The sequence below is a fragment of the Arachis duranensis genome, chromosome 1 (genome assembly GCF_000817695.3).
Source record: "Arachis duranensis cultivar V14167 chromosome 1, aradu.V14167.gnm2.J7QH, whole genome shotgun sequence".
NCBI classification, from domain to species: domain Eukaryota; kingdom Viridiplantae; phylum Streptophyta; class Magnoliopsida; order Fabales; family Fabaceae; genus Arachis; species Arachis duranensis.
The window spans coordinates 92,899,506-92,917,345 of NC_029772.3; the positions used below are offsets into that span (position 1 = coordinate 92,899,506).

The 17,840-nt window shown below is 36.4% G+C and overlaps 2 protein-coding genes across 5 annotated transcripts; one reads left to right on the forward strand and one right to left on the reverse strand.

Annotated features, from left to right (window-relative positions):
- The first annotated feature begins 2,123 nt into the window (after window positions 1–2,123).
- On the forward strand, window positions 2,124–5,177 carry LOC107461810 (probable galactinol--sucrose galactosyltransferase 6). The gene is made up of 3 exons (XM_016080366.3): window positions 2,124–2,386; window positions 2,464–3,788; window positions 3,871–5,177. Exons 1-3 carry the CDS (start codon window positions 2,144–2,146, stop codon window positions 4,838–4,840), a joined length of 2,538 nt encoding a protein of 845 aa, XP_015935852.2. The 5' UTR covers window positions 2,124–2,143; the 3' UTR covers window positions 4,841–5,177.
- Window positions 5,178–7,004: 1,827 nt separating this feature from the next.
- On the reverse strand, window positions 7,005–12,285 carry LOC107461800 (zinc finger BED domain-containing protein DAYSLEEPER). 4 transcript variants are annotated; one of them, XM_052254305.1, is made up of 3 exons: window positions 12,135–12,285; window positions 9,922–10,485; window positions 7,005–9,888 (listed from the first exon to the last, which is right to left on the reverse strand). In XM_052254305.1, the coding sequence occupies exons 2-3, from the start codon at window positions 10,462–10,464 to the stop codon at window positions 7,198–7,200; spliced, it is 3,234 nt and encodes a 1,077-aa protein (XP_052110265.1). In that variant the 5' UTR covers window positions 10,465–10,485; window positions 12,135–12,285; the 3' UTR covers window positions 7,005–7,197. The 4 variants fall into 4 exon arrangements, with proteins under 4 accessions (XP_052110265.1, XP_015935840.1, XP_015935843.1 ...); XM_016080354.3 differs by having other exon boundaries at window positions 7,005–10,485; XM_016080357.3 differs by lacking the exon at window positions 12,135–12,285 and adding an exon at window positions 11,994–12,125 and having other exon boundaries at window positions 7,005–10,485.
- Between the last annotated feature and the right edge of the window lie 5,555 nt (window positions 12,286–17,840).

Below are 17,840 nucleotides of genomic sequence, written 5' to 3' on the forward strand. Positions count from 1 at the left end.
ATTTAAGAAATTTTTATTATTTCTGTTTATATAAATTTTCTTTTTTTATTATTTATTATGTCTATTTTTTATTAATTATTTATTTGATATTATACATTTTTATAATTGTAATTTTTTGTATTATTTTTATTATTTTTTTATAATATAATTTATTGATCTTATTAGGCAAAGTAAATTAAAAAAAATTAATGTAAAATATTATAGCCTAAAAAATTAATAAAAGTACTAAAAATATACAATATAAAAAATATCATAAATTTTTTTTTATTTATTTTAATCATTATCAAAATAAATATTTAATTTTTTTATTATTCTTAGTATTCTCTAAAATTTATATTTTATTAGTTTTAATTAAAAATATATTTTACTAATTTTATATGTTATTTTTATTTTAGTATATAAATATTAATTTTATTATAAAATTAATTAATAAAATCTATTGAAATTATTTTAAATATAAATTATTTTAATATAAACTTTTATTTATAAACTGTAATCTAAACATACATTTAACGGCAATGCTGCAGTGAGTATAAAATGCTAATGGGATACTTCACTTTTATAATTTTGTATAATACTACACAAGGCAAGGACCCACAATGCATCGCACCAAGCACATGATTCATTAAAATGTTTATTTAATGATTGAAATTACGTCTGCTGACTCGCCTGATAAGCTTCTTTTCTTTGTTTTTCTCTTTAATTAGCAAAAACTCCAAAATGTAGACGCACTTGTCGCGATCTATGTTAGGATTTAGGCTATTAGCTTTTATTTTAATTCTTTTGAGTGAATCGCTATACAAAAAATTTAACATTTTCTCTTATATTTATGCTAACTAATTTTTTTTGTTACTCAGGATATTAACCTTCCGATATTTTCCGTACTAGTATATCCTACAAAATTTTTGTTGAACATTCTAATTTTATAGGGACTATATATACCATCTGACATCAATTGGATCTTCCAACAGAGATATCTGCTGATTACTTGAACCTATTCATAAACAAACACCAAGGTCCTTATCCTATCACACGAAGGATCCGACATGCGTGAATCATATACATATCCAATAATTGAGTTAAATATATACCCACGTCAAACTCAATCAATAAATCAGCATAAAAATAATCCAAAAGGGAGTGCCAGTGCCACACCACCCCAAAACGCTCAGACCCTATATTTGCAACGAGTAACCGGCCACTAACCAATTGGCCAAGTGGATGGTCTTCTAAGTCATTCCCAACATCATTTTTGCTACTTGCGTTCTGCTAAATCATGTTAGGTCCAGCTCAATGCGCTAGACCGTAATAACCATTTTTTTAATTAACCAAAGTCCAAATACGTATCCATCAATGCAATGGGTGGGCCACTTCAACCCCTATCACAATCAAACTAGTTCGTGGCATCCCCCTAATTATTGGAGATGGGCGTAATGCCTCGGGTCATGACTCCAATAATTACCTGCTTAGTTGTTGTTTCACAATTTTAAGATGCCACGCAAATTAATATTAAAACCCTGACCCTGTTCTCTTAATAATTACTTAATCAATAAATAAACTAAAACATCCAATTCATAGAGTTGGCTACCACGACAAGAATGCTCATTAGTCATAACATTTCAATGCTAATCCTCCTGTTAAATTAATTGGAAATTGGAATGCTTAACCCACAAATTAACATCCCCGTCCAAGTAACGCGCAAGTGTAATTGAGCTTCTCAAGCTGAGCCATACTATTCCAACACTATACGCATACGGATACGGGATACGGTTCTACATTTTCTTTCCCATTTGGCGGGTTCGCGCAGAGAAACGTGAGTACGTGACTTATAAAATTAACCCAACGGTGATATTACACGTGTCGAAGTAATCGAGTTACCTGAATTTGATGGAAGCTCCTTGAAACGTCGCGTGAGAAATTACAAGATATTTTTTGACACGTAGGTAACGAGTAACGACAAGTCTGTGGGGGCAAGAAAGTGGGTTTTCCGGCGTGGATCCTACGTAGCAACCCGATTCAACGTCAAACCCAATAGGCCCAGAAGCAATAATTAATTAATAGTATTTTTAAACTAAATTAACAGCGCTGAGTTAAAGAGACTATGATTGGCGTTTGTCTGACGAGAAAGCCAATCAGAAGAAGCATGTTAACAATGGTGTTCAATCCATCATTCTATAGTTTTTCCTCCCTTACTATAAATAACGCCAAATCCCCAACTCTTTCTCCACATCCACACACATTCTTCTCAACAAGCACTCCTTCTCATCGTCACCATTATTTCAGGCACAAATCTAATACTCTCCTCCTTCATCCAACAAGAATAACAGCATCATCTTCTTATCCTTTTTCGCCAATTAGAACACACACACATTCTTCTTCTTTTAAGGTAAAAGCTAAAATCCAGTCTCTAATTTCAGTATTTTACAATCTACGTACCTTGGTTTAATTGATTGAATATTACAGACAAGGTACCAGGAAGCAGAGGTAGAGGAAATGACGATCAAACCGGCGGTTCGGGTTTCGGACCGGAACCTGATCGTGAAGGACCGGACCATTCTCACGGGGGTACCGGAAAACGTCATTGAGACGTCAGCGTCGTCGTCCGGCCCCGTGGATGGAGTGTTCCTTGGAGCGCAATTCGATCAAAACGACAGCAGCCATGTCGTTTCGATCGGCACCTTTAGGGACATTCGTTTCATGGCGTGCTTCCGCTTCAAGCTATGGTGGATGGCTCAGAAGATGGGAGACAAAGGAAGAGACATTCCATTGGAAACTCAGTTCCTTCTCGTTGAGACAAAGGACGGTTCCCACCTCGAATCCGACGACGGCGACGAGAGTAACCAGATCGTCTACACCGTCTTCCTCCCTCTCATTGAAGGAAGCTTCAGAGCGTGCCTTCAAGGCAACGACCGCGACGAGCTCGAGCTTTGCATCGAGAGCGGCGATTCCGACACGAAGGCGTCGTCGTTTAGCCACGCGCTCTTCATCAGTGCCGGCACCGACCCCTTCGCCATCGTCCACGACGCATTCAAGGCCGTGAAGAATCACCTGAATACTTTCCGCATGCGCCACGAGAAGAAGCTTCCAGGAATCGTGGATTTCTTCGGGTGGTGCACGTGGGACGCTTTCTACCAGGAGGTGACGCAGGAAGGCGTGGAGGCCGGGATCCAGTCCCTGGCGGCGGGAGGTGCGCCGCCGAAGTTCGTTATCATCGACGACGGGTGGCAGTCCGTGGGAGGTGACTCGCATGAGGCGGCAAACTCATCGGTGAAGAGGCTGACAGGAATCAAAGAGAACGAAAAGTTTCAGAACAAAGAAAATCCGAAATTAGGGATCAAGAGCATTGTGGATATCGCCAAGAAGCAGCACGGGCTCAAATACGTTTACGTTTGGCACGCTATTACTGGTTACTGGGGCGGAGTCAGGCCCGGTGTGAAGGAGATGGAGGAGTACGGGTCCGTCATGAAGTATCCGATGGTGTCCAAAGGTGTGGTGGAGAACGAGCCCACGTGGAAGACTGATGCCATGGCCGTACACGGCTTGGGCCTGGTCAACCCCAAGAACGTCTTTACTTTCTATGACCAGTTGCACAGTTATCTGGCGTCTGCCGGTATTGACGGCGTTAAGGTGGACGTGCAGTGCATATTAGAAACCCTTGGCGCGGGCCTGGGCGGAAGGGTTGAGCTCACTAGACAATACCATCAGGCCCTGGACGCTTCAATCGCCAGAAACTTCCCTGACAATGGATGCATCGCCTGCATGAGCCACAATACTGATGCGCTCTACTGGTAACTAACTATTCCGTACACTCAATTTTATTTTATTTTATTTTTATTGATTGATGGAGTTTTTGTTATGGTGGTAATGCAGCTCGAAACAGACGGCAGTGGTGAGGGCTTCGGATGATTTCTACCCGCGGGATCCGATTTCGCATACCATACACATTGCGTCTGTGGCGTACAATAGCATCTTCCTTGGAGAGATTATGCAGCCAGATTGGGACATGTTCCACTCTCAACATCCTGCAGCTGAGTATCATGGCTCGGCCCGGGCCATAAGCGGTGGGCCCATTTATGTTAGTGACGCTCCTGGAAAGCACAACTTTGACCTCTTGAGAAAGATGGTGTTGCCAGATGGATCTGTGTTGCGGGCCCGTCTACCTGGAAGGCCCACCAAAGACTGCTTGTTCACGGACCCGGCCCGTGATGGGGTAAGCCTGCTGAAGATATGGAACATGAACAAGTGCGGTGGGGTGATTGGAGTGTATAACTGCCAGGGAGCAGCATGGAGCACCGTAGAGAGGAAGAACGCGTTCCACCAAACAACGTCCGATGCCATCACTGGATATGTTAGAGGCCGTGATGTCCACCTTATCTCGGAGGCTGCTGCCGCCGCTGGTGACGCCGAGTGGAATGGTGATTGCGCCCTCTATCGCCACCGCTCCAAGCAGCTGGTGGTGCTTCCTTACAATGTGGCTCTGCCAGTATCCCTGAAGGTGTTGGAACACGACGTGTTTGTTGTAATGCCTGTGAAGGTTTTGGCTTCTGGGTACAGTTTTGCTCCTCTTGGGCTCATTGAAATGTTCAATGCGGGAGGGGCCATTGAGGAACTGGCCTATGAGGTGAAAGGCGGAGACGGTGGGTTGGTTGGGGTGGTTCGGATGGAGGTTAAAGGGTGTGGCAAGTTTGGGGCTTATTCGTCGACCAAACCAAAGAGGTGCGTGTTGGGAACAAATGCTGTGGATTTCGAGTATGACGGTGATTCTGGGTTGGTGACTTTCAACATTGATCATTTGCCAAAGGAGGGACAAAGCACTCACCATGTTGTGGTGGAGCTATGAGTCTTGTTCTGTTTTGTTGGCAGTTTAGCTAGGTTATATCATACATATGGAATATTTGAAGAGAATTCTGAGGGGGTGTAGGAATTTGTTTTGCTAGATATAGAGAGGATAGTGTTGTAATTGTAACAAGAACTCCCCCCTCATTTCCCATTCATCGTTAGTTAGAAGCTGTTGGCTATGCTTTCGAATTTGGATGGAAATAAAAACACATGTTTCTATATGCTTACTTCCTTCTTTTTGATTCTGATTGATCCTATATTCATGTGAGTGCTGATGCCAAAGTAAATCAAATAAAGAAAACAAGTAGCGGCCTACTAATTAAGCCAAATTTTTAAAATTATTGTAATAAGTAATTCATCAACGATAATACAGTGCCATTTTTAACTTCGTGATACTGATAGGCTGATAGCATGAATTGCTTTATTCTGCACACAAATAAGCACAACTAACATTAACATCATGAATTCCCAATACTTAGATGGTTAAAAATTAGATGGATTGGTTCTGAACCAATTTAGAGCTTATTCAAAACTAGAGAACTAGTCCAAAATCAATATTGAAACTGGTTTCGGTAAAACTGATAGTCATTTTAACTAAAATACCAGAACAAAATTACATTAGTGTTAAAAACTATACATGATTTCATAGCTCTTTGCTAGATACATGTTCTCATGATGCTAATATTATCTCAACTGCATAATAATGAAAAATTACCTGTACAAACACAATTTTCATAGCAGCATTTCATGTTGTTATGAATTATGCTTGTTAGATGATTAGCATTGAAAACATTAAAGAAAAGAAGAAGAATAACAAAGAAAGAATCATTTTGTGAGTGGCAAAGAACCAATGAACTTACGAGGTCCATGTGAACATCAATTCTCAATAGAAGCGCTACGGGAAACCTGTTATCAATGTTGATTGCTTTTCATATGCAAGTTGAGATGTGTGTATAATTCAAACTCCAGCAAAAAAACTATGAATTTTATTCATAGTTGCTTTTCTAAACTTAAAGAAGGCGAGAACTAGTTTGAAAGCCACACTCTCCTCAATCCGCATAGCACCTAAAGCTGTTGAATCATCGCGTGACTCAGCAACTAACATTGTACAATAAGCATTGATTTGATTGTTAATAAATAATAAGTAATTGGAACAAGCTGCTTGAAGTCATAGATCTTTACAATAGCTGAGTGAATTCGTAGTGGCGATTCTTGATTTGGGCCTTAAAAGAGTTGAAAGTAAAAATGCAACTAGAACATCAACATGGATGTATAGAAGGAAGGAAGGAAAGGCTGGGGACGATTCAAGATTCAAGTTTCAAGATAGCCTCATATTTGGGAAATGGAGGCATTTAACCAAACAGCTCATGGGCATTAATTATGATTTGTGTGCCAATAGCAGCTGCCAAAGTGGGTAGCCCAGTCTACTTCATCTCCTTGTTGAAGTTAGGCCAATGGAGGGATCTTATATGCAGTGTTGCAGTACTGTCCCATGATGTTAAGGTTTTAGGACATGTCGTTTGCCAAATTTCTTTGGAAAGGAAAGGGCCTCTTCGCATTACTTTTCTGCTTATTTTGTGGTAATCAGATTTAATTCAGACACAAACAATCAGATAACAAGATTGGATTGGCCCAAAATATCATTTCCCAAATACTTTACTCATCTTTTTACGTGGGCTGAAGCTAAAGGATCTTGCTTCATCTATTAACATCCAAAATAACCTTGTTAACCAAAAAAAAAAAAACATCCAAAATAACCTTCAAACAAACCCATCGACTGAAACTTTTATGTTCCTCCCAACTATTCATTCTTCTGCTCTAAAATATAATAGTCACTACTTGGTTTAATAAATTTTTTTGAAAAAGATACTAGTATTTTTCAAACAAGCATCTTATTTTGTGTTTAATAAATCATAAAAAACACACACTTGTATTTGCAACTTTTTTAAATTAGAGAAAATACCTAAAAAAATTATTTTTAATTTAAGTTACCAAATATTTGACAAAAAAAAGTAAAAATTTTAGTAACGACTCGTGATGACTAGAGAAGTACATTAGACTGGCATTCTCTAATGCTACTGTAATGTATATCGTCATATTAAGTAGTGATCCAAAGATTAGAAAACACAGGGAGGGGAGCCAGTTTGGGAACTAGCATTGATACATTACGAAAAGGCTGGTTCAATAATATACTAGCATCATGAAACGTAGATACTCTAGAATTTAAAAATATTCACGTCCAGTTATCCAAATCACAACTCAGAATGTTACACCGAGAGCGACCGCCTAACCCATAAACTAGGTACTACGAGAAAACAGCGGAACCTACCATCATACACAGTACAACTACCTACACATCTAGAACTCCATTTTCACAAGGGCATTGGAAGATTCGGCAGCGCCATACTGCATCCAGTCCTTAGCACAAACAAGGGCTTCCACTGTCTCTGGTCGCAACGAACTCCGGTACTGATCCATCTCTTTGCCTTTTGTGTCAAACACGGACTCAGCCGGAACACTAGAAACTGGGACTGACAGTATGTCTCGGGCCATTTTGGAAAGTGTAGGGTACTTGAGCTTGTTTAGCTTCCACCAGCCCAACACATCAAAGTCTGGAACACGCGGCAACAGTGATTCTTCCAGATACTGGTCCAATTCAGACTTCATCTGATGGCTGGTGGTTTCCATGATATAGACATCAAAATCTGTAAGACCATTATCAGACAACAGAGTTCCTCCAGGGGATCCATCGGCCTTTGCATTACCATTTCCTTCTTCTGCATATGCTGGTGTTAGAGGCAAGGGAAGGGTCACGTACTCATGAAACAGCTCGTGTATGCCGTCATCAACGATCTTGACATACACATGAGCATCATCACCATAGATCTTTGTGAAACTGAACTCAACAAGCTTCATCTTGAAGCGAGGATCCATTACTACTGCAAGTGCCAAAATCAGACTAGTATCTCTCCAGTATTTATCAATCTTCTCTTGCATAGATTTAGTAAGGTTGCTAATGAAAGGATCCTCGTTCATAACAGCACGAGATAGATCCAACTGCAATTTCCAAACCTCATGAAAGAAGGTAATTGGAGTGGGATGAGGTGTTGTGGTAAGAATGTTTGTTGCATCAAAAAGGGGCTTCAAGTATGTGCAAAGGGTCTCAATCAGCTTCCAGTCCTGCATCGATGGAGCCCCCTTGTAATCAGGATCAGATGTGTCCAAACAAGAAAACACTTCCTTTAGCTCCGAAGCCGCCACCAGCATCTGATAAGTTGTGTTCCATTGGGTTCGATCATCAATAAAAAGGCTCCTTTCACTAGGCACCTGAAGTTGCTGCTTAAGCTCCAGGAATTTCTCCTCATGAGATTCTGATGTTTTCACATACTTTACACTGTCCCGGATTTTATTGACTATGCCTTGCGCAGAGTTCAACAAATCATCTGCAACATTGCTTAAAGTGCGAGCAACGCAATTTCCAACCAGCAACTGACCGTTGAGGATAAGTGGATTCTTCACAGAAAGTAAAGTTCTGAGATTTTCAAGAGCAGCTTCACTCAGAGTCTTATTACATGTGATAGAAAACAGCCTGCCCTCCAAACTCCAATCAGAAAGGCATACAGCTACAGCATGGCTAAGGGCAGTGTCAGAATCAGGGTATGGTTCCATCACAACATTGAGAATTCTCCTCTGCAACTTCCAATCACTGTCAACAAAATGTCCTGTAATAAACACATACCCCACAGATTGGGAGGAAGTCCAAACATCCAGCGTCAGACATACACGTCCAGGTAATCCCTCAAAATACTTCATAAGGTTTTGCTTTTCCATCAAGTATGTTGCCACACAATCTCCTTGAACAGTGTTGAAGGTCACCATGTTGAACTGGGGTTGCAGATTTTGAACAAATGCAACAAAACCCGGATGTTCAACCATGTGAAGGGGGTAATCATGCATAATGATCATTCTAGCAATCTCATGGCGACACCGATCCTGATCAAAAAGGATGTAAGGAGTGCTAGGCGACCTATAACGCCGCTTCGGTGTATTGGTAGTATTGCCAGAACCACCACCCCTCGATCGTGGAGTATATGGAGTCACCTGGTTCGGATCCTGGTTACGCAGAAGCCCTGGACATGTTCCCTTGGCAATATGGCGTTTAAGGTGGCTTGTCCCAGCAACTTTTGAACCAGTACTGTATGCAAAACTTTGTTTGCATTGCTTGCAGCATGCCCTTCTACATCCAGCACTGACATTTTCTATGGTGAAGTGTTCCCAGACTATAGATTTCTTTTTTCTCCTCTTGCTTGGCTGTGTTTCTGGTGTATGTTCCTCATGGTTCAGTGGAGTTTCAGCATTTACAATCTCATAGCTTGGTATGTTAGCATTAACAATCTCATAGTGTGCTTGAGAACCGACTACCCGATTGTCATGCAGCGTTTCGTTATTTGTCATCTCATAGTGAGGTATCATTTGGGAATTGTCTAGCTGATCATGGGACAGTGCTTCAGAGTTAGCTAGCTGGTGGTTGGACAGTTCCTCAGAATGGTGCAGATGATTGTTGGGCAGAGTATCATAGTGGGCCAGGTGATCTTCAGGTATTGGTTTGATGTCTGCAAGATGACTGTCTGATAGTGGTTCATTACTAGGAAGAGGTTCGGAATGTGGTAGTGGTTCAGGTTGAGGCAAGTGGTCTTCTGGAATCATATGGAGATCAGTGAATTGATGATGATCAGGAAGATTTTCTGGAAGGGAGAGCTGGTTGTTGGGATCAGTTGTGGAATTGGCCAACTCATGTTCAGGTATAGCTTCTGACATTACCACATCATGGCCAGCATGTGCTTCGTGAATGGCTGCCTCATTGCTGGGCTGTGTCTCAGGGGCTACTAAGTCGCTGCTAGGCTGCGTGTCAGACATGACAACCTCACTGCTGGGCTGAGTTTCAGAAATGACAACTTCATTGCTTTGCTGTTTTTCAGACATAACTTCATTGCTTTGCTGAGTCTCAGAGAAAATAACCTCCGTGTGCTGTGTTTCAGAGAAAGTCACCTCATCAATGCGCTGTGTTTCAGAGAAAGTCACCTCATCAATGCGCTGTGTCACCTCATCAATGGGCTGTGTTTCAGTGACATCATTACTGGTCTGTGTTTCAGAATGAGCCACGCCATTGCTTGCAATTGCCTCAGAATCAACCTGCTCATTTGTGGTTGGTGCCTCAGGAGTAGCTTCAGAGTTGACTGACGTATTGTTAAGTGGTACCTGGGTGTCTACAGGTTGATTAGTGTCCGGGGGCCCAGTATCACCTAACTGGTTGTTGGGCAGTGCTTCAGTTTTCTCAGGCTCATTGTTCAAAGGTTCTTTGGTGTTGTCCGATTCGGAGTTAGGCAATAGTTCTGTATTTGCATCATCACTGGTGACCTGGCTTTCGGATGCAGGAAGTACTTTCTCCGGCTCTGTTTTGGAATCCGAGAGATCCTTGTTGGGCTGAGGCTCGGAATCTTCCACAGTGCTTTCAGGCTGAGTTTTGGATTTAGCCAGATCATTGGTAGGTTGAGGATCAGCATTGACGGACTCACTTTTCACATCAGGGGTCTCCGCCACTTTGTCTTTTTCAAGAGTTGTCATCTTGTCTTGATAGGTATCTCCCTGCATTACCAATAAGAAAAGATTGCTAATTAAAGGTGGGCATAGTTAATACGTTATGGTAGTGAAGAGATGAAGAATGCATTATCATTATTTCACTAAGGCATCAGGGATCAAAATTCCCATTGAACATATACAGTCTTAAACAAACACAAGAATGAATTGCATCTTTCCACATGAATGTCCGGCATATGAGTAATGAAATAAAAGCACGCATGTTTACACTGCAAGGTTCAGGAAAGTGTAAATCAACCCAAAAGGTAATTAGCACCACATGTGCCTCTTTAGCATAGAACCATGCATCACAATTTATGCAAGATGCAAACAACTCTGATGCAGATTGGAGGAAGATGAAGTTGAGGAAAAGGAAGAAAGACCAATTTTACATACATCCTATCCACTGAATTAACAATAAAAATGAATAGTAATTATGTATTCACCCATATCTTAAAAATACAAGGTATAATACAAACAACTCAATATTAGAAGTGATTCACAAAACCATTCCTGCATACTGCAAACAAGTACTGGAAGTTTGCTCTCCTCTCTTCACTTCCATTTAGGTGGCATGTGCAGGTGTACTCGTGTAAGTCTATTTCAGAAAATGGACAATTCCAAATGAGGTGTGCACAAGCAAAAACAAAAAACAGAAATACCAAGATGGACAAAACGGCCTATTGGCAATGCATTTAGAGCATCATTACTTTGCTATCATGAACTACGAGGAAGGATAGATACTTCCTGGTATTATTCATGACATGTACTTCATCTTTACTTTGCCAAGAAGGCCCAACGGGTATTACCGAACTAATACCCGTTCCCCTCCTCTATTCAAGTTTATCTTCATGTTTGATAAAAGCTTAAAGTATGTCAAATATGGTCACAAACTGAATACCAGCTTCAAACATCAGAAGAGAATAACATTAAGCCTGGTATACGCTGAAATTTGACCACTATCTACGAACCCAAGTATACTTGGGCCCATAGTTGGGTCGGGTCGGCCCATATAAACATTAAATAATATAACAATAAGAATAATATGAACACAATAGAACAGAACCCCAGCAAACTTTACTGTAAGAGGTCCATTGCAGAATCTCGATCAAACACAACACACACAGCCCAAAAAGTCAAACTTAAAAACTGGAACACAAGATCTTCACTGGGCTACCAAGTACTAATGAAGAAAAAGTATATATAATACATATATAAACTAGTATAAACAAAAAACTAGTATAAACAAATTTTCAAATAAACGAAATCGCGGTCTCGAGCAACCCAGATCCAAGAATTTAATCACAGAAACAAACAAATCCAGCTACGCGCTGAAACTAGACGAGACAATAAAACCGAAAAGCTTCGATTTTCCGAAACCATACTAGATAGAGAAAATTTGATTAACGAGGAAAACGAAACAACCGATTCGTGAGGAGAGTAACGAGCAAAGGAAGCGCCAGCTAGAGAAAAACACAAAATACGAACGAATCGAAAAGTTAGGGTTTGCGATCTACCAGATGCGCAAAGGGAATCTGACAAAGAAAGCGCTGATCTGGAACGAAAAGAAGCTCGGAAACCGAGCTTCAGGGCGGTCGGAGTGAGATCTAGGGTTTTGCAGAGAGAGAGAGAGAGAGAGAGAGAGAGAGAGGGCTCACCGGAGAGAGATGAAGATTGGGCTTGTTGGAACGAACCCGAGAAGCTAATTGGACCTTTGGAGTTTTCCTAATTTTCTTTCTAGGGTTATGTTGTTGTGTTGTGTTGTGCCTTATGGTTCGCGTACTTGTTCACCAGATAAGGTTTTTAAAATAGGGCAATTCTTTTGGATTCCCAATTTGGACTCCTTAGGTCCATTATTATTATTCTCATTATTATTATTTATTTTTTTTGTTTTTGGTTCTCTGTTTGTTTGGTTTGAAATTGAAGTTTGAAATTTCGAAGATTCCTTATACTATGATTTTTCTCTTTCTCTCCTTCACACCGTGAGATTGCGGTCATTCAGAAATCACAACGGACCACAATAGCTTACCTTAGCTTTTATTATTATAGCCCATGGCCTAAGTTATATGAGAAAATGTGTGACATTTTGCGTTTTTAACTAATGACTCTATCAGGCTGCTGGGACCGTCGCGTAGGGCGTGGGAGACCCAATCAAGTGAGGGCCCCTCCTCCTCCCTCCACCTTTTAGCCCAATCAGAGTCCATTTCTTTCATTCTTCATAATGCTTTTAGGTTTAGTGAGAAACCAAAACTTATGATGGTGATTTGTGTTATCTAATGCTATAAGTTAAAGTACACATTTAATAATAATATAGAAAAAATATATAACAGTATGAATTTTTTTTTTATTAGAACAATTTTGAAAACTGAAATCAAAATTGAAAATCTAAAATAAAAAATTTAAAATGTTGGTTTTGATTTTTTTTGAAATATAAAATCAAGAACCATTTGAAAATTTTACTCTAATATTTTCTTATTAAATTGGAGTTATGCATGCAAATGAATAAAAAATATATAAAACGCTGTTTGGATTGAGAATTTAGAACTTAGAAGTCCATTGAGCTTAGCAGAACAAATGAAATCTGAAATAATACTACGGTGCTTTTGGTTGATATTTTATATTTTTATCTCACTATTTTGGATGACTATAAACTGTATGGGCCTCATTCTGTGGCTACCCAGAGCCCGAAGCCTTTGATGGTGGGTTAATTTTTTTACTTTTCATGGGCTCACGACTCAAATACTCAATCCTCGTGACAAAAAAAATCCTAATCTTTTCAAAAAGGGATGAATAAGGTAATAAATTATATTTTTAGGAATATTATATTTGAGAGTATTGTAAAAAAAAATTATTTATCTCATATTATAGATAGTTAAAAATTAGTTTTAATATTTTCAAAATAAATTAGATTTGACAAACAAATTTTTCTTAACATGTGAATATCAAATACCAATCTTTCTGAATATGATGAATAAAATTTTGTTTTTTATACAAAAAATAATTTCTATAAATTAAGTTTTTAGAATTTAAAATGACGATGGGAATCATATATCTCCATGGATAATTCACAATAATAAATTGAAATTCCTTAAAACAAACACTCACTAAGTGTTCCCCCTCTTCTTTTGAAGACTAAATAACAATGAAGTTACATCTCCTGTCCTTCATAATTTAAAATTGGATTTGGCCTCCAAATTATTAGAATGAGGTGTCATTTCTAAATTCATTTTATTTCCCCTCCAAAATAGAAGTTAAAATATTTAATAGGGTTAAGTATAATTTTAGTTCCCAATATAAAAGTCGAAAATCGATTTTGTCCCCAATTTTTTTTTGTTACAAAATGATCCCCTAAAATTTTAGTTTGTTTTAAAATCGTCTTTTTTACCAATTTTATTTTTTTATTATTAAATTATCCCTCTAAAAAAATATAAAATAAAATAAATAAATAAAAAAGAAAGGAATACATAAGGGGTGGAGAGAGAGAGAAAAGGGGCGCAAGAAAAGAGGGGAGGAGGGAGAAGAGAAGGGAGACCGCCATATCACCACACCACCGCACCACCATACCGTCGTCCTGCCGTTCTGCCGTACCGTACCACACCGCACCACCGCACCACTACCAGCTTCTTCTTCGCCGCCCTGCCGTCCTGCTGCACCGCACTACGACCAGCTTCTTCTTCTTCCGTGAATTGGATGTTTTGTGAATTTTTTTAATTTTTTGTGAAATTTGTTGTGGAATATTGTTGTTACTGATTTGGTTGATTATTGTTCAAAATGCATGTTGTTTGAATTTTCTGATGATGATGATCATCATCATCATGGTGGTGGGTTCTTGTTCAGTTTTGACTTCTAGTTGATTTTAGTTGATTTTGGAAAAAGTTCTAATGAAGATGATGATGACCATGATGATACTGGTGGTGGTGGTGGTTCTGTTTGGAAGTAGGTTTTTGTTCTGGTGGTGGTGGTGGTAGTTGATTTTGGTTGATTTTTAGGAAAAGGGAGAAGGGTATTTTCGTTGGAAGGATGATTTTAATTTTGATAGTTTCTTATCATAATTTACATCTAATCTTATTATTATTAAATTCTTGTGTTATTTTTTTTTTCTAAAAATAAAATTTGTTACGCTTATCTTTTCTAAATTAGTTAGGCTTATCTTTTTCTCAGAAAATCGCTTTCTCTCCCTCAAGCATGGCATCTCCTGCTATGTTTCTGCATCACGGCGCCACACGCGTCTTTCTCAACTATTTCATCGGAACTTATCCAAGTAGATTATTGACATCTTGTATCCATCAGCTTGCAGAACATATTAAATTTTTGTGTTATTTTTATTTGTTATCTTATCTTTCTTTTTATGTTTATCTTTTTTAAGTTAATTATGATTATCTTTCTCTAACAGACTAGAAATTCTGGTTATTTTATCTTATTTTAAAATTTAAAATTAGTTTAAATTAATATAAATAGATAGCATTGTTCTCCCATATACAACAACAATATAACAATAAAATTTTTTCATCTTTTCTTCTTTTTATTCTTTCATAATTTTATTAATTATTTCCTCAACACACTCAATCCATACATTCATCTCAATCAATTCAAAACATAATGTCAATATATATGCATGTGATATGTTTTCATTTTATTGTGTCTCCTAATCTCTTAGTTATTATAAACTTTATTTTTAATATTATATTTTTATATTTTTGTAGACAATAAAAATACTAAATAATAAAAATAATAGATATATCGGATGTTTAATTCATTAAGTGTGCAGATAGTTACCCTAATATTAAGATTTAGGTGAGTAATTTGAGAGATTTAGTATATTTTTACTTTATTAGACTAATTTTAAACCCTATTATTTATATTATTCACAAAAGTAATTATCTACCTAACAAAGTTGTTTCAATATTTGATTTTCGATATCAACATTCTATTTTTAATATGAAATGCATACCAAATCTTCTTCTGAAATATTTGTGATTTTCAATTTAAAGTTTTATTTATAAATCATTTTAGGCTTGATTTGGTTCTTTTAATTTTATTTTGTGCTCTCTCTCATTTCGCATCAATTGTTATTCTTCTTTTTTCTCATTGTAGATATTTTACTCTTCATCCTTTTTATTAGTCTTTTTCTGTCTATTTTTTTTTCCTTTTAACACTTCTTCTCTCTCTCTCTCAATAAATTTTTCTTTCTGTTTTCCTTATTTTGTCTTATCTTTTTAAATACAAAAATGGTCAATGAAAAACTATACATGGTACAATAGCAATAGAGAACTTTCATTTTTCGTCTTTATCATGACAAATGCTCAACTACTTTTCTCAAATCAATGAGACTTGAGTCTGAATTTTGAATAGAGCAACCAATGGTAAAAAAAATATCTACCTACAAAACTTAGTCACTAAAATAATTAATTTATATTTGTGTAAAAATATATATATTAATTAACTTTATATTTTATACAAATAACTGATTTAATAAACAAATTTTTATGTATATATAATATAATTAAAAGTTATTACTTTTATAGGATTTAAAATACAATTTATTTAACTAATCCTCACATAAAAAATAAATAATAATTAAGAATTTGAGTTGTTATTGGAAAAAAAAGGATAAATTTAAAAAAGTATTAACTGGTTATAGATAAAATTAATTATTATCTTTTAGAAAAAGAAAAAAACTTTTGACATGATGCCTAGTTTTTACTGATTTATCTATCTTATGCTTTAAAAGTACATGTTAAAATTACAAATTGAAAATTTTTTTATTAAAATATAAAAAATTTAAATTTTCAATATATTTATTTTGTATTTATTAAATAAAAATTAAAAAATTTTATTAATTATAAATTTATCGGTGAAAATTTAAGTGTAGTTAATTTTAGGTGAAGTTGATTGTTGATAGCTATTAGATTATTTGACTAAGTTGACTAAATTTTTATCTAACGACTCTCAATTATCAAATTCACGTGAAGTCGACTACTTCTAAATTTTTATCAAATTTATCATATGCTTTTAGAACACGTATTAGCTAAACTCAGTTTTGAGTTTGAAATTGTAACGCAGGGAGGTAAATTAACGGAATTTGCAATAAAAACCAGAAGAAAAGTTGATTGGGTAATGAGAAGAAAGAGGGGGAGAGGGGAAGACAAAGTGGTGGGTTAAATCAAACAGACAAAGGTCCTCTGATGATGTCGGGCATGTGTGTTTGGTGGATGGTGTCAGTGATACACTGACAAATAAAAAGAGTACATGCATTTCCATGCATCTGTCCCTAAACTCGTACACGTGCATCGCACGCCCCACCTTCTGCGCTTGGGAAAACCACTCTTCTCCCACTAATCCTCTTTTGTCTCTTTAATCCCACCTTAACCAACTCAATTTCATGTTTCTAATTTCCCATCATCATTTGCAATTAAATCGAGAATCAAACTCGGCAGTTTCACTACTTGTTTAATCTCACCCAGTTAAGTACCAACACCTATCATAATTTCTGAATTTCTGTACAACATTTTAAGGACATCCTTAAATGTCGTACTTAAATAATTGCTAATTATATTAAGATTTTGTTATTCTATATTCTAAAGATATAGGTTAAATATATTATACAAAATATTTTAATATTATTTATTATTTTTATACATTAAAAAACGTAAAAAAAAATAGTTTTATAATAAATTAAAAAAAGGGAACTCTCATGGCTTTCGAGAACAATGAGCATGATGATAAACATATGACTTTGTAAACATTTTACCTCCGTTAGTTTTATTGTTTGACTTGATTTAGTACAATTTATATTATCATTTTTAATTAATATAGAATATTATTGTTCAATTTATTAATGAGTAGTAATTTTTTAAAACCATATTATTGCATATTTCAAAAATTTAAAAAAGTTATGGTCGGAATTTTTTTCAACAATAAAAGCAAAAATGTGTTTTGGTTATTTTATTGTTAGCTGCTAAAATTTTTTGTTTTTTGAAAGAGTAAAAACTCAACACAATAAGATAAAACATACAAAGAACATTAAAAAAAATCAAATAACACATAATTTTTGTAGATATTTGGAATTCTATTCGAAAATTCTAATGTTAGGAATGATTTATCTCTTTATTAATGGGTCATTATTTAACTTTTTCTCGGATTTCAACTTTTTTATTTTTTCGAAAAATCCAACCATAAATATATTTCATTTTTCATTAGATAAGTAAGAGTTAGATTGGATAAATAATTTATTAAATTTTTTTGGAAAAAAATAACTTAAAATATAAAAATTTATATTAAAAGTAGCTTATAAATAAGTTATTTTGTATTTGATTTTTTTAGTTGCAAAAATTTTTATTTTAAAAAGAGAATGATAAAAAAAA